Genomic DNA, 16598 nt, shown 5'->3' with positions numbered 1-16598 from the left:
CCATTCTGGACCTCCGGGCTTGAAGAAATTCCTGAGGATAGACAGGTGACATTGAGAGAGATTCTGAACGCTCTCAAACTTCAAGACTGGTTGGTGTCAATAGACATACAGGACGCTCATTTCCATGTGCCGATACGTCAAAAGCACCAGAATTTCCTGAGGTACACCATAGCAGACCAGCACTATCAGTTCAAAGTGCTTCCCTTTGGGTTGACCTCCGCTCCAAGGGTCTTCACCAAGTTCATGGCTGTAGTCGCGGCTCGTCTCCGGAGATACAGGGTCCACGTATTCCCATACCTGGATGACTGGCTATTGAGAGGGAAGTCGGCAGTACAGGTCTTGTCTCATCTGGGGGACACCTGCATTCTACTGCACAAGCTGGGCTTCTCCCTGAACTTGAAGAAGACCCATGTGATGCTAGTTCAGAGGCTCCAATTCATCGGGGCAGACCCAGACACCTGGGTTGGGAAGGTCTTCCCTCCTGAAGAGAAAGTCAACAGCATTTTACAGATGATGGATTTGTGCCGGAACCACGCCACCTCATCAGCGGCTTCCTTCCTTCGCCGCTTAGGCCTCATGGCCTACTGTATTTTTCTAGTGCCAGAGGCCAGGCTACACATGAGATCCCTTCAGTGGCTCCTGAGAAGTCAGTGGTAACAGTACCTTGGAGCCCTCACAAATTCCCAGGTCAGTGGTCGATGACCTCAGTTGGTGGACCGATGACTACAATCTCATGGCGGTGGGACCCTTCTGGCCTCCTTGGCCTCAGGCCCGAGTGGTCACGGATGCGTCCCAAGTGTTGGGGCGCTCACTGCGAGGACTTGCAGGTGAACGGCCTTAGGTCAGCAATGGAAGCAAGGTGGCACATCAACAGGCTTGAGTTGCGAGCCATCAGGTTAGCCCTGAGGGCTTTTGCCCCGTCTCTCAAGGGGAAACATGTCCTGATTCTGAGGGACAACACGGTGGCCATGCACTACCTGAACAAGCAGGGTGGCATGCGCTCTCTCCCCCTCTCCAGAGAAGTCGGGCAGCTGTGGTTTTGGTTTCTGGAGAACTAGATCTTGGTCTCGGCAGTTCATGGATGCTCTGAGCAGGCAGAGCACGGTCTTGCACGAGTGGGAAGTATGTCAGCAAGTCCTAGAAGAGGTCTTCTCTCTCTGGGGTACCCCAGCAGTGTATCTGTTTGCCACAGAGTTCACCAGGAAGTGCGGACAGTTTTGCTCAAGGGAATTCCCAGTGAAGGGCACACTGGGGGACGTGTTTGTGGTGGATTGGACCTTCCCTCTCCACTACACCTTCCCCCCTCCCCCGATTCCTGTCCATCCCATGGTTTCTCAGGAGGTTGAAAAGGTTTCGAGCAATCATGATCATGATCTTGATCGCCCTGGACTGGGTGAGGAGAACTTGATGATTCGACATCTTGGATCTGATCATCTCACCGGTTGCCTCAGCGCCCGGCTCTCCTCACCCGCTTGTCCCCGGGGATCTGTCATCCAGGTGAACACGGCCATCGCTTTGGGTTCCAGTTCCTGGGAGTGGACCAGTGCGGGAGGATCACCTGGATAAGGGGTCTTCGGGGAGTGGAAGTGGGACACCGGACGGTGAGACGCAGTATCCCCTTCCCTGTAACACCTTTTCCCCATATTTAGGAACTCAACCTTCAAGTCCTGGAAGCATACCAAGTCGGGGATGGCCACTAAGGAAGGTGTGCATTTGGAGCCGAGCAGTGGTGCCTAACGGGTGGTGGTGAAGTCAAAGAATGTGGGCAAAGTACAATGAGCCCGCAGCGCTTGGTATGAGTGGGCCAGGTGACCCATTGGAAATGATGGAGGACTGCAGCCAACAGGTGCTGCAGCAGCGGATCAGGGTGTAAGGAGAACAAGGTTGCTTACCCAGGATTGCAGTGTAGCTGTCCGTTGTAGGCAAGATCAGGGTTGTTGCAGGGGGACCCTATTGGCCCTCACAGGCCCGGACAGGGCCAGACAGGGGAGGATGTCACCCTTCGGTGCAGGCCATTTGGTGGGGGCCGGCGCTCGTCTCCCGGCTCCCGGGCCTATAGGTTCTTTGTCCCGCAACAAAACAATCAGGCCGCTTCAAAGAGGCTTGTGGGCAACCTCAGATGTTAGCCCCAGTGCCGGAGGCCATGTTGGAAGGCACAGGTAGTGCAGGAAAGATTATACTTATGGAAGACTACTTCATATATTTTGATGAATGTATTGTTCAGCCTCTCCTCCGTTAGCGCGCGTATTGTATCACTGGCAGCAACATACCACAGAGGCCAGTATCATTTTCGGTTCCTTGAATAAACTTAATCAGGATTTATAGCTGTAGTCTAGGAGCATCAGCTCAAAAGCTATCTTCAGTTTTGTAATTGTGTCCTACGCTGACAAGGCAGGATGCAGTAGTGTCCCTGCATTATCATTTTCTGGAGTCAGTGGCCAGAAACGACACCAAGCACTTGAGTGGGTTCTTCTATCCATCAACTACCTCAGTCCTTCTTTTGGGCCTCTAGTTAGAGATTCGTTTTGGTTATCAAATGTCCCAGCAGAATGTGTTGAACTTTCTCCTCTGCTTCAATCTCGTTGTTACTGTTTCTGCTAAATCTACACATCGGAATAAAATAATTACATGTGCTCTTTTCTTTGCAGCCCTCCACAGCCACTGCGGAAGTTCTTCCCACCTCCCATGCCCCTCTCTAAGCCAGGTGAGATTTACTTTTTGATGTGACCCCAAAGGCCTTTTTGTTTCTAATGCAGTTCGATGTGGAGATTGTGTTCAGCAAAAAATTAACACCAAACTACCCATCATTCCTTAGCAATTTATGAGCATGTTTTTTGTAGAAATTTGGAAACTGTTCAAACCAACATGTAGCCCTCGACATAATCCCATTTCTATAAATGTATTGTTTTGTTGTGAGCACAGATGGAATCTTTTAATTTGCTTGTATTCACAGTTGAATTTTCTCATACTATGATATTCTTGATCTGCGTTTTAGACCACATCATTTATCCTAATAAAAAGTCTTACTGAAGTATAAAGACTCGCTCAATACCACTACAAATCAAACCTTTCATTTGCAGTGGTATGGAGTGAGTGTTTATGCATCATGTTTCTTGTTTGAATTTTTAGTGGTATACAGTGAGTGTTTGTACCTTAATGTTGTTATTCACGCTCTTTGTACACTTTACCTTATTATTAGGTTAATGTGAATTCTTGGTTAAAGGATCTTTCTGATGCTTGTGAATCTGCTTAGAATCACATGCTGTGCATATAGTCCGACATCTAGTGGTAATCGCAGAGTATTGCATTTTTCTTTCGAAAATGGAAAGGGGACGTCAATATGGATTTGACTGTCACACTATCCCTAACGTGACGTATAGTGTACCCAAAATTCCTCACACATCGAGGTCCCTCCGATTGTTTTTTCCCACCCAACTAGTTGGTCGCCTTATGTGGAGCTCGCATGAGTAAATATTGCTTTCTATTGTGTCACGACGTACGGTTGTCGACTCTCCTGACTACTTCTTTTCGATGACTGCCTCATGGGCTTCCTGACCGCCGAAGACATCCACAACTGCTCGTTGACTGGTGAACTGATCGACCGCGTGGCCTCGGCCCTCCGGCCAGGCCCTTACAGTAGGATGAGTGGGGCCCTGGGTTTATTCTTTTTCAAGAATGCATTTCCTTTACTGTTCTCTTTCTGCTATGGAGAGGACGCCTTTTAAATTTTGTCTGTCGTGTAACGGCAAATTCCTGTCGAAGGACACCCATCGCCGTTGCAGTCAGTGCCCAACTCGAGACCACGACGAGCGTTCATGCAAGTCCTGCAAGCTCTTTTGTCCCAAGACGTTAAAGGACAGGCGAACTAAGCGCTGGGCGGCCTACGCGATGCAGGCCGAAAGCCATTCCCCTGTTGGCACCATTGCTTCATGACGAGGAATCCATTGGCAGCGATGGCTCGAAATTGGAAGCCATCGACCTTTCGGCAGAACCTTCAGGCTCCCAAATGCCTGACCCCGACAGACAGGCCACTAGCTCTCTGTTATGGGGAGTTCACACCTCGGTGACAAGGGCACACACACACACACACACACACACACACCACAAAGTACTAAACACACAACCCTCAAGGCCTCCTCGATGGACACATTGAGGAAGCACGCAACGCCAACAGGGCCGCCGAAACTTCAGCACCTCCGGAACCTCGTGGTCTGGCACCCTCCACGCAACCTTCTTCACGGCATGCGACTGGGCATTCCTATTCAAAGGGTGTTCACTCCAAAAAACATACTCGCCGAAACGCTGTCCAAAGGCGAGCAAACACCTAAGGCTTTTTTGGAATCGATGACCGGGATAGCGCCATCAGGCGCGTTGACACCTGCTATGTAGCCGCCGAAAAGACGCGAGAGTCTTGCTGCAATAGTTTCGGCCGCTGCTGAACACAAGGGAACCCCCTCTTGTCGAGAGGAGTATTCCGAAGCCCCTCAGCCTCTCTCGAAGGCCTTATTAGGTAAATCTCCCCCTTCTAGGCAACCCTTCCCACAGCCAGACACTTCATCATCTTCCCTGTGGTTTAGGGAGTGATATGCAAATTCCATGGACAAAATGGCCCAATTTATTGATTTCTCTGATAAATGCATCACTCACAAGAGACCTAGGGAGGAGGTCTCCTGCCCCATTCCGCACAAATTGCAGAAACTTCCCATCTCTGTGCAAGGCTATCAGAAAGATATCCTAGATGTCTCAGAACAGGGGGAGACATATGAGCATATAGATCCATTTGCTCAGGACACAGCTGACAAAGACCCAGATTGGGATCCGGATCAGTCAGGGGATCAGGGCCCATGGCTAAAAAAAACACACACACACGCACGTACACACGTACACACGTTCCAGACTCTGACTTTGTTAAACATATCCTCAAGGAGAAAACTCCCACTAGTCAGGCGATCCCCTTGCTTAATTTGATGGAGAAGCATCTAGCTCCTTCTTTGTTATCACCGTCCATCACACGGGCAGAGACATTTTTCCGCCCATCAACTTCCGACCCCTTGTACATATGGGGTCATGCCACACTGGACTCACTGGTGGTTACAACCACTAGAAAGAGGGAGGGGGTTCCACTTTCCACGGTGGAAGCCCCTCCGGATAGAGATTGCAAGAAACTTTATTCCCTCAGGAAATGTATCACTACCTCTGTGGCCTATTCAACCAGGATTGCTAACAATACGACTCTCCTCGCTAGCTACTGCGATGTCTAATGGGGCCTACTCCAGGAAGGCCTTGAAGAGGTCCCAGAGCCCACGTGATCATGCCTGCTGGCGGTCGTGACGGAGGGCAGACAGGTGACCCACAATATATTAAAAAATACTCTGGATGCTGCTGAGACTGCTGGACGCCCTCTAGCCCAGGGGACTCTACTTAAGAGACACGCCTGGCTGAAGAACTTGGGTTTTAAACCAGAAACTCAGGTCTCTTTTATTAATAAACCCGTTGAGGACTCCAACCTCTTTGGTAAGGCTGTAGATGACGCGCTGGAGACTGCTAAGAAGGAGCACGAAACGCTGAAATCACTCGGCCTCCGACCAAGGCTCTTCTGGTAACAGCCTGTATCAGCAGAGAGGTTCTCTTAGAGGCAAGTGTATGTTAGGCAGAAACCTGTGCAGTTCCCTCTGGGACCACTGCAAAAGATTTAAGACTACAGGTGTTTGGCAGTAAACCCACTTGGTAGCAGTCTGTACCACACAGCTTCACTTGGTAGCTGTGGCTGAGCAGTCAGACTTCCCTCAAGAAGAGTTAGGCAGTATACAGAGTATTCGCAATAGGTCAAGAGAACACAATAGAACAAGTAAACACTGACCAGGGCTTGGTGTAAAAGAGATATCATTATTTATTTAAAAACCACATCTAGAAAAACACAGGCACCAATAGTAAGCAATTCAAAAAACACGGTCACTAAAAGATATACACTCCCTTAAAAGAATATTAGACATGTCTTAAGTAAAGCCCCACTTATTTTCAGCCAGCGGTCAATAGGCCGGATCCACTTTCAGAGGATCAAATGAAATGTGTCCAAGGTCACACGGTTGCAGTGCACAAAAGTCTTGTAATGGTTCAAAAAGGAGTTGGACCAAAGAAAGGGACCAGTTAGAGGGTCAAGGCGGCCAGCCCAGTCCAGAAGGTTAAGGAGTTATTATTACCTTGTAGCAATCTTTAGAAAGGGAGGCCTGGCGGACACGGTACCTTAAAGTGGTGAGAAGACTCCAGCGGGGGCAGTTGTTCCTGGCAGTGGATGCAAGTGGGTGCTTCGTCCGGGGGAAGAGAGGATCTCTTCGTGGAGGAAGACAGGATCCGTTGCACTGCCAGGGAAGAAACCAGCCGCAGAGTTTCTCAGGTACAAGGAGCGGTCCGTTGATTCGCGGTTCAGTGGTGAGTGGCTATCTGGCCGCCGGGGTGCTTGGCACGGGCAGTTCGACCACAAACCGGGCTGGGGTGCGAAGAAAGAAAGGTAAACTGGTTGTGCCCACCAGTCAGGGGAAGAAGCCTCTCCAGCCGGGAGATCTTCTCTGTCGTCGGGAAGTGGCGAGTCGGTTCCGCAGGGCTCCACCGGTGGTGTCGTCGTGGTAGGTCGGCTCAGCTTCTCCCTCGTCGGATTCTCTGGTCCTGTGGCGACTTCTTAAGTTCCATTCCCCAAAGCCCTGCTTTTATGCAGCATACCCCCATTCACTCAGCCTAACTGTCAATCAAACATGCTAAGTGGTGAGCCGGCCGGCTCACCACTTGGCCCAATCACACAAGAGTGCGACTTGAGTTACCAAAGTAACTCAGTCCAGGGTGCCTAAACCCCCCTCCCACATCCCCTGTGGTACCCAGACAGAGTGGCACCACTTTTGGAGGCTTCTGTGGAGAAGCCCGCCAAAAAGTGGAACAAAGGGCTCGACTTGGGTTGGAGTCACAGAAGAGAACACAAACGCCATTTTTGAATTGAGTCCTGGCAAAAAATACCAACCGGCGAATTAATATTAATTAAATAAACCGGCGGTATGTTCGAGGCTATGAGAATTAAATAATTAAAGTTGGTAGCCTCGAACAATGGGAAAATCCCATAGGGAAATATTTGCGGTCGAATATAAAAAGTAGTTTCCACTGCCACCAGCAAACACTCGATCAGGGGGGACGGAGACGTGCCCCCTCGACTAACAGACCCCGGGGCAATCGAATTGCCCCAACCAGTACGTCCACAATATGATGGTTTGTATTGGTTTTTGTTAATAATTTGGGACTAGTAAAGCCAATGGTGACTTTACATGCCCTGGGAGACAGTAGTCAGTCCCAGGGTATGGAGTCTATGGTGGGGTGTCACTATGACACCCCTGTGTTACTGCACGGAGGGTGCTGTGTAACACACATAGTAAAAACACATGAGACCCTATGGAGTAAAGGACCCCATAGCCCATAAAACACATTACCAGTCAAAGGAATACCATAAATCATGTCCAAGAGTGGGAGAAAAAGAGTCTCACTCTTGGCAGGAGGAAAAACAAACTCCAGAAATCCAGCAAAGCTGCTGGGGGACTCACTAGGTTAGGAAATTCAGCCTAAAGAGAGAATTCTCCCTAACAGTGTAGATGCAGCAACTCTACTCCAAAAGGCTCCCTGGCCTCCACCTCAAAGTGACTCACAGATTCCGGTCTCCTCCCACACGTCCCCGGTCGGGGGTTGCTTGTCATCATTCATTCACGCTTGGGGGATCACCGCAGACCAGTGTGTGTTAAAGACCGTTGCCCATGGCTACTGCATTGAGTTTCGCCGACCACCTCGATACCACCCACCGAAGAACAGACACCTGTCACCAGCACACCTGCACATCCTGCTGGAAGATGGGCAGATCCTTCTGGAAAAGGGCGCCGTAGAAGTCGTCCCCATTCACCAGGTTATCAGAGGTATTTATTCAGTATACTTCCTTGTACCCACAAAGGATCTCAACATGCGCCCTGTGTTAGACCTGCGCCCAGCGAACATGTATGTCAAACCTCAAAAATTCAGAATGGCAACACTGCTGGAGGCAATCCCACTGTTGCTGCATGGGGATTACAAAGCCACGTTGGATATGAAAAATGCCTACTTTCATATTCAATGTTGCCAGCACGCAGAAAGTACCCAAGGTTCATAATAGAAGAAACCCACTATCAGTTCAAGGTTCTTCTCTTCGGAATTCCCTCAGCTCCACGGCTGTTCACGAAGGTACTGGCAGTAGAAGCTGCTCACCTGCGCATTCAGTCCATCCCAGTCTATCCTTAACTCGACGACTGGCTCATAACGGGGGATTCGTATGGAACGTGCCTAACAAATACCCAGAAGACGGTAGATCTCCTCTTCAGCCTAGGGTTCTCTATCTACGAGAAAAAGTCCTGTCTAGACCCCAGCCAAGTCCAACAGTTTCTGGGGCCTCTAAGTCGGACCAAAGATGGCCTCGTCTTTTCCTCCAACGAGAGGGTTCAAAACATGCTGTTCCAGATCCCTCATTATGTAGCCGGTCACAGGGTGTCCGTACGCAAGGCCATGCGACTGCAAGGGATGATGGCCTCCTGCATCTACCTAGATCCACACGCTCGCTTACGCATGTGCCCCATACAAGAGTGGCTCTCGAGCCAATGGTGTCAGGCCAGCGGACAATGGGACGATTGTCATGGCCACAGGCCCCAGAACACAGAAACCACACCATCTAGTGATGGGAGCAATGGGTCACTTGACTCACTTATGTCCTTTTGGGACCTATAAACACCGGGTCCCTGGCTGGACTCAGTCCTGGTGCCTTTGGCGCCAGGCTCATATAGAGATGTGAGCAGGAACACTTGTTTTCAGTGCAGGAGTGCTTTTACTTTATTTCAGTGCAGGAGTGCTTTTATTTTACAAGAACTTTCCAGGATCTGAAAGCCTTTATTCCAGAGAACATCCTCATGTGCTGACACATCGGGTGTGGCTCCCTAGGCCTGGTCTTCATGTGCTGACTCATCGGGTGTGGCATGGTGTGGCAGGCAGGCTGAACCTGGTGGGCGTGGCTTCAAAAGCTCAGCTATATAAGCTGCTCCATCCTTAAGGCCGGTGCTTCGCGTTACTGTGCACTTGCGTGCAACGTGACGCTCACCGCCGCTTGAACCAGTTTACTTACCTTTGAAACCAGGCATTCTCCTGCATACTCACCTCCAGGAAATTGTTGCTTCATCGCTACACCTGCAGACTCATCGCCTGACATCCAGTGATCTTGATCCCAACGCTGCAGCACTGTAATCCACATCCACGAACTCAGACCCTGTAAAGAAGAAGAAAGACAAGGTTAGAACATCCGTCCTAGGGCTTTAACCCCACGCGCCCCCTAGTTAACAACTTATCAGCTACTGTGCCGCTGCAGCTTCGTTCCTCATTCCCTCCGGCTGTCGCCTCGAGCTCCGCAGCTTCTGCCGGGCCGGCAACATCACCTGCAACGGAAGAAAGCAAAAGAGCAGACATCAAAAGTGGAACGGACAGTAATACAAGACAACGAACTTTACAATACAACAAAAACAGACGAGGAAAGACCAAGGCAAACAGGAACACTTACCTGAAGTACAGTGGCTTAGTCGCAGCAGGACTGGACTTCCACGTGCAAGGGACCAGTGAAGGAACTCGGTCCAGATCATACAAGCGCCCCTGCCAGAAGCAGCAGGGCGGAGTGCTCGCCAAAACTAATCAACAGGTGAGCTTTCCAGGGACAGCGCATCCCACGGCTACCAAGGTTTGGGAGAGGGGGTCTGGAAGGGGATCAGGCGCACAAGCTGGCATACTCACGCACCCTATTCTCCATGCAGGAGCAGTCCCGAGCAGCATCACCTATTTCCACCAGTCACCACATAAGCGCAGAGGGCGAAGTCGGACCCGAGCCACCTCAGCCCCGGGAGGGCTGCACCCGTCCCCCAACGCCTCCGCAGAGACCAGGTGAGCGTAACAACGATCTAGTGGTTGTCTCGGCAGCCCTTGTTCTGTCTCTGCAGTGGTGGTCAAGGGAAAACCTTCTGCAGGGGAAAAACGTCCCCACCCCCGCTGTAGAAGCCACTTTCACTACAGACGCATCTCTGACAGGGTGGGGGGGTCTCAACTCCTTCATCAGACAGCGCGCAGCATTGTTTTGCTTTTTTAGGCCACGTATAGGGACCTCAGACTCATGCACCCTATTACACGGACCCAAAAAGTTCTTGGACTCAGGGAGGCAATGAATTGCACTTGGACCAATAGAAGAAAAATTGCTTCTTACATGCCCTTTATTCACACACAATATATACACACAACTAAAACATAACATATAGTCGATTATACATAAACCTAGAAAAAGAGTATCACTGTTAGTATGGTTGCAGAAGACACCTTCATCTCGGCCACCACAACACTGCTTAGTCCCATAGCAGTTAGGCAGAGAGATCAACCGTGCTAATGGGGTCTGGAGCGGAGCGTCCTCCCTGCATCACCCGGGTTCCAACTCTCTCTGTTTTCCAGGAGGAATGCCTCTTCTCTTTATGGGGAGATGCCCGCCACTTCATGGTTACCAGACTGCCCTCGGCCACAGGGCAGACAGTAAGCATGGGGAGAAAAGAGTGGCAAATTCCAGCTAGAAGTGGAAAACCCCATCTTCTCTCCCTTGCCTTTGTTCCCAGCACCCCTTATCACTGCACCTGCAGAGCACCGACTACCTTTTTTGCTCGTCCTTCGGCGGACAATACAAAAACCATCCTCCACAGTTAGCTCATCTGACATCATTATGTGAACTCGCAACCGTTGCAAAAATCACGTTTGCTTACTGATCCCACAACAACGTAGGCTTTCATTGTGTTAATGGAAGTGAATGTCCAAAATGGATATGCACTGGTGTCATGTTCTTTTAGCTCATTTTTTGCACACGCACTACCGGCGTGTGGTCCCCAGCGGTAGCATCCAATCCCATATACTTGTTGAAACTGCTAGCAGTGTTCAAGGCCCTGAAAGCCTTCCAAGCGCACATTAAGGGGAAGACCGTTCTAGTACTCACAGACAGTACTACAGCCATGTGTTACTTAAACAAACAAGGAGGCACTCACTCTCTAGGGCTGTCCAAACTGTCCCAGAACATATGGAAGTGGGCTCTCAAACACAAGATGTTCCTCCGGTCACAACATGTTCCAGGGGAGCTCATTCTTCTAGCGAACGTACTCAGTAGAGACTTCCCTCTACCCGTAGAGCATGAGTGGCGACTGCACGTGGACAATTGTACTCCACGTCACTCTGGAGAACGCACAATGCCCAGATAACACCTCCAGGTCCCCTCCGAACTGCTAAACTCTGGATAACATGGTCAGGGAAATTTAGTCTATGCTTTTCCCCCGATTCTCCTGCTCAACAGAATAGTGCACAAGATGCACCAAGAGCCAGTCAGAATGCTGCCATGCCCTTACAACATGCGATCTCAAGACCAAGGGGAACCACTACATCCATGCCCTCAAGGCTCTCAATTTAGCAGCCTGGCTCCTGAGGTCATAGAGTTCGGGGCCCTCCAACTCCCTCAAAGATGTAAGGACATACTGAGAGAAGCACGGAAACCTAACACCGGGCATTGCTACTCCAGCAAATGGAAGCGCTTTGTCATCTGGTGTAATGGCAAGGGCATCAATACTGTTGAATGCACAGCTAAACATATTGGGCCTCATTACGAGTCCGGCGGTAGCCGTGCCGGAAAAACCGGCAGGCTGCCGCCGGACCGGTAATACCATTCCGCCTCTGTGATTTCTGGAATCATCGGGGCATTACAACCCCGGTGACCCGGTAATTCTATAGGCAGAATTCAGTAAATCCCCATTCCCATTCCCATGGAGTCCTATAGGACTCCATGGAGATGGGGACCATGGAAACACTGGTTCAGTCTATGACAGAACCGGTGTTTCCATGTCCGCCTGCAGGCGGGTGGTGTTACTTCCACCAGGTCTGACACCTCCCGCCTTCAGGACACGGAATCAGCCGGTCCGGAAACAACGGTGGCGGCGGACTTACCGCCACCCTTGTTTCCGGACTGGCGGACTTGTAATGAGGCCCATTGTCCTGTACCTAACCCACCTGTTAGATTCAGGTCTGGTTTTCAATTCTCTAAATGTCCACTTAGCTGTGCTTTCGGCGTACACCACGTCGCAGAAGAAGGTTTCGTGGTGGAAAATTCCAGTAATTAAAGTATTTTTGGAAGGGGTGAAGAGAATTCATCCCCCTATTTCCAACCCAGCTCCCAGGTGGGACCTAAATGTTGTTCTTGCCAGACTAATGGGGCCTCCCTTTGAACCAAAGCCCACGGCTAGCCTCAAAACACTCACCTACAAGACCGCCTTCCTAGTGGCGATCACCTCTATAAGGAGAGTTTGTGAACTGCAGAACCTTTCAGTTTAGGACCCATTTGTCACGATTCACAAATATGAGGTGTGTTTGCGCACACATCCAAACTTTGTGCCTACATTTATCTCTTAAATTCCATGTAAACCAATCCATAGCACTACCCACCCTTTTCAAGAACCGCACTAATGTGGTGGAAACAAGCCTCCACACACTAGATGTGAGGAGAGCGGTTATCTATTATCTGGAAAAGACAAAGCCACTAAGAAAAACAAACCAGTTCTTCGTTTCAGTGACAGCTGGTAATGAAGGGGACCCTGTCTCTAAATCAGCTATTTCAAAGTGATCGTAACATCACACTGTGTTGCACTCCTGCCAAGAGATCTGCCCTTCCCGGTTAGAGCACACTGCACTCGGGGCACAGGGGCTACCATAGCATTAATTGCAAATGTTCTTCTTGAGTCCATTTGCAAATCAGCAACCTGGAGTTCTGTACACCCCATTTACACAACACTACTGCCTAGATACACACTCTAGGTCCGATTCTCTGGTCGTATAAGCATTGCTAAAACATCTCTTTGCTACTGTTCCTTCACACATCCCACCACCATCTCTGGGTATTGCTTGCTAGTCGATGCACAGCGTGTGATTCTAAGCAGATTCAGACATGCATTACTCACCATAATAGCATTTCTGATGATTGTATCTGCTTAGATTCACATGCGCCCATCCCACTTCCCCTCGCTGAGTAGAAGGAACATAGATATCTTACACCTTCTCTCTTTTGTACTCGCTCATGCGGACTGTTTGGGAGAATTCTCTGTTTAGGCTGAATTTCCTAACCTAGTGAGTCCCCCAGCAGCTTTGCTGGATTTTTGGGGTTTATTTTTTTTCTCCTGCCAAGAGTGAGACTCTTTTACCCTCACTCTTGGACATGATTTGAGTGTGTTTCTTTGAATCTAGATGTGTTTAATGGGCTATGGGGTCTTTTACTCCATAGGGCTTCATGTGTTTTTGTGATGTGTTACACAGCACCCTCAGTGCAGTGACACAGGGGTGTCATAGTGACCCCCCAGTATAGACTCCATACCCTGGGACTGACTACTCTCTCCCAGGGCATGTAAAGTCACCATTGACTTTACTAGTCTTAAATTCTGAACAGAACCAGTACAAACCATCATATTGTGGACGTACTGGCTGGGGCAATTCGATTGCCCCAGGGTCTGTTAGTCGAGGGGGCACGTCTCCGTCCCCCCTGATCGAGTTTTGGCTGGTGGCAGTGGATACTACTTTTTATATTCAACCGCAAATATTTTCCTAAGGGATTTCCCATTGTTTTAGGCTACTACCTTTATTTAATTATTTACGGTAGCCCCAAACATACCGCCGGTTTATTTAATTAATATTAATTCTCCGGTTGGTATTTTTTGCCAAAACTTGATTCTAAAATGGCGTTTGTGTTCTCTTCTGTGACTCCAACCCAAGTCGAGCCCTTTGTTCCACTTTTTGGCGGGCTTCTCCACAGAAGCCCTCCAAAGTGGTGCCACTCTGTCTGGGGTACTTAGGAGGGGTGGAGGGGGATTTAGGCACCCTGGACTGAGTTGCCTAGGCAACTCAAGTCGCACTCCGTCCTGATTGGCCCAAGTGGTGAGCCGGCCGGCTCACCACTTAGCATGTTTGAGTGACAGCTAGGCTGAGTGAATGGGGGTTTGCTGCATAAAAGCAGGGCTTTGGGGACTGGAACTTCAGAAGTCGCCACAGGACCTACGAATCCGATGAGGGAGAAGCTGAGCCGACCTGCCACGACACCACTACCGGTGGAGCCCTGCTGGACTGCCTCACCACTTTTCCCAATGACAGAGGAGAGCTCCCGCCGGAGTCTCTTCTTCCTTTGACTGGTGGGGATAACCAGTTTCACCGTCTTTTCGCTTTCCCGATGTACCTCGTGGCCTCCTTGCCCGTGCCAAGCACCCCGGCAACCGGGATACCACGTTTTACCACGACCGCGAAACAAAGGTACCACCTTTAACCGGAAAACTCTGCGGCTGGTTTCTGCCCTGGTAGTGCAACGACCTTCATCTTTCCTCCAAATCGAGATCTTCTTTTCCCCTGGACGACGACGCAACTTGCACCCACTACCAAGAACAACTGCCACCGCTGGAGGATCCTTCCCACTTAAGGTACTGTGTCCCGCCTGGCTTCCCTTGCTACCGACTGTACGGGGTAGATCTAGCCCCCGGCTTTCGAACTTGGGTTAGTCTGGGACACCCTGGCTAAACTTTCCTAAGCCCCTCTAAACTCTTTTTGAACCCTCTGCAAGACTTTCCAAGCCTAGTGTAACTATGTGATCTTGGGCGCATTTGTGCTCTGCTCTCTCTAAGAGTGGGCCCAGCCTTTGGACTTTGGCTCACCAGTGACTTTTGCTCTTCTGCCTTGCCTATAGTGTTCCTGAATCTTAGAGTGGTGTACCTTTCCATATTCTGTCTTTTTCCCTCTCTTTTTCACAAACTTATTGGAGTGCAATCTAGTTAAGCGCTCACCTCTGTATGAAAATAAGTGGTGTTTTACTGTGACTTATCTGATAAGGAAAAAGGGGTGTATATATTACAATAGTAACTGTGTTTAGAATATTTTACAATACGAGTGCTGGAGTGTTTTCAAACTGTGTGTTTTTAAATAAATAATTATATACTTTGATACCAAAGCTCTGGTCAGTGTTTGCTTGTATTATTGTATCTGAGTGCCTATTGTGTATACTTTGCATACTGCCTAACTCTTCTTGAGGGAAGTCTGACTGCTCAGCCACAGCTACCAGGTAAATCTGGGTGGTACGGACTGCTACCAAGTGGGTTTACTGCTAACACCTGTAGTCTTAAATCTTTTGCAGTGTTCCCTAAGGGAACTGCACAGGTTTCTGCCTAACACGGACTATAAGGCTACCTCACGGCAGAACAAACACAACCAGACGGACCTTGGTGCGTGAGGGATCTTGGGTATACTACATGTCACATTAGGGATAGTGTTACAGTCACACACATGTTGACGGCCCCTTTCGATCTTCGAAAGAAATATGCAATACACCAGGATTACCACTAGATGTCAGACTATATGCACAGCATTTGAATCTAAGCAGATGCAATCATAAGAAATGATATTACGGTGAGTAATGCATGTCATATATTTCTAAGGCTTGTGGATCTGCTTAGATCACATGCTTTGCATAGGCCGACATCTAGTGGTATTCGCATGATTTCTTTTAGAAACTCGAAAAGGGACGTCCCCTAGTGTGACATCCACTCTACCCATGGTCCTTCATGCATTGGGGTCCCTCAGATAGTCTTTTTCCACCATTGTGGTCGGTCGATAATTTGCGGAGTTCCTCAGGCTAACGCCTTTTCGTAGCTAAAGTTTAAATGTAGACTTTATTCCTATCCTTTCTATAACCGCTCATCGCCCGCCGCAATACCAACTGCTTTGGTGGCTTTCAACGGACAGCAACATCGTTGGTGACTACGACCCCCCTCAGCGATCGACTGCAGCCTTCCTAGGCCTCACTGTGCCTCGGGCCCTCACATTAGAGAGAGTGGGATGGGGTGGTTTCTTACTCTTTTTGTTGCTAGAGAATGTCTTTTCTGACCCCCAGCTTCCTTTTTATCGCTGCGCTGCATTTCCCTTTCGCCATGGGGAATACTCCATTTGCATTTTGTCCATCCTGCAACCCCTGGAAGGACCCGCACAAATTGTGCAATCACTGTCTGCCAGTGGACCACCACTTAAAGACTTGCAAGTCCTACAAACTTTTCAGACCAAAAATACTAAAGGACAGTTGAACAAAGCGCTGGTGCGTCCATGCCATGCAGGCCGAAACCTTTATAGACGTGGCGGGGAATCCAGTGAAGGCAGCATGGGCATCCTAAGGGATGCTGAGGGCGATCATGCTCCTAAGGAACCCCATGTGCATGCCCCAACTCCAGCAAGCAGGCCAGCAGCACCTGTGACAGAGAAGAAACCTGGTGGCAAAGGCACCCACATTTCACACCACACTAAGCACACACCCCACGGCTCAACGTCAACAAAGTTGTCGACCGGTTCGAGCCTTGTGGTGTCTAAGAATAGGTCCTCTAAAATATCCCTGTCCACTGGGCCATCCTGGTCGTGTTCGCCACACGACATGTCTCCAAAACAGGCACCAACAAGGCCTGTTTCAGACACTGTGC

General features: G+C 49.6%; 1 protein-coding gene across 24 annotated transcripts in view; it reads left to right on the top strand.

Moving 5' to 3' along the window:
- Positions 1-16598, top strand: part of KIF1B (kinesin family member 1B) — a 2119562-nt gene that overhangs the window by 1427036 nt on the left and 675928 nt on the right. For all 24 annotated transcript variants that reach the window (XM_069609972.1, XM_069609971.1, XM_069609973.1 and 21 more), the window contains one exon: positions 2649-2704. In XM_069609972.1, the coding sequence (XP_069466073.1) occupies positions 2649-2704 (56 nt within the window). The remainder of the gene's footprint in view (positions 1-2648; positions 2705-16598) is intronic.

Source organism: Ambystoma mexicanum, chromosome 8 (genome assembly GCF_040938575.1).
Source record: "Ambystoma mexicanum isolate Mex_15411 chromosome 8, UKY_AmexF1_1, whole genome shotgun sequence".
NCBI lineage: Eukaryota > Metazoa > Chordata > Amphibia > Caudata > Ambystomatidae > Ambystoma > Ambystoma mexicanum.
This window is presented reverse-complemented; position numbering and strand designations above follow the sequence as displayed.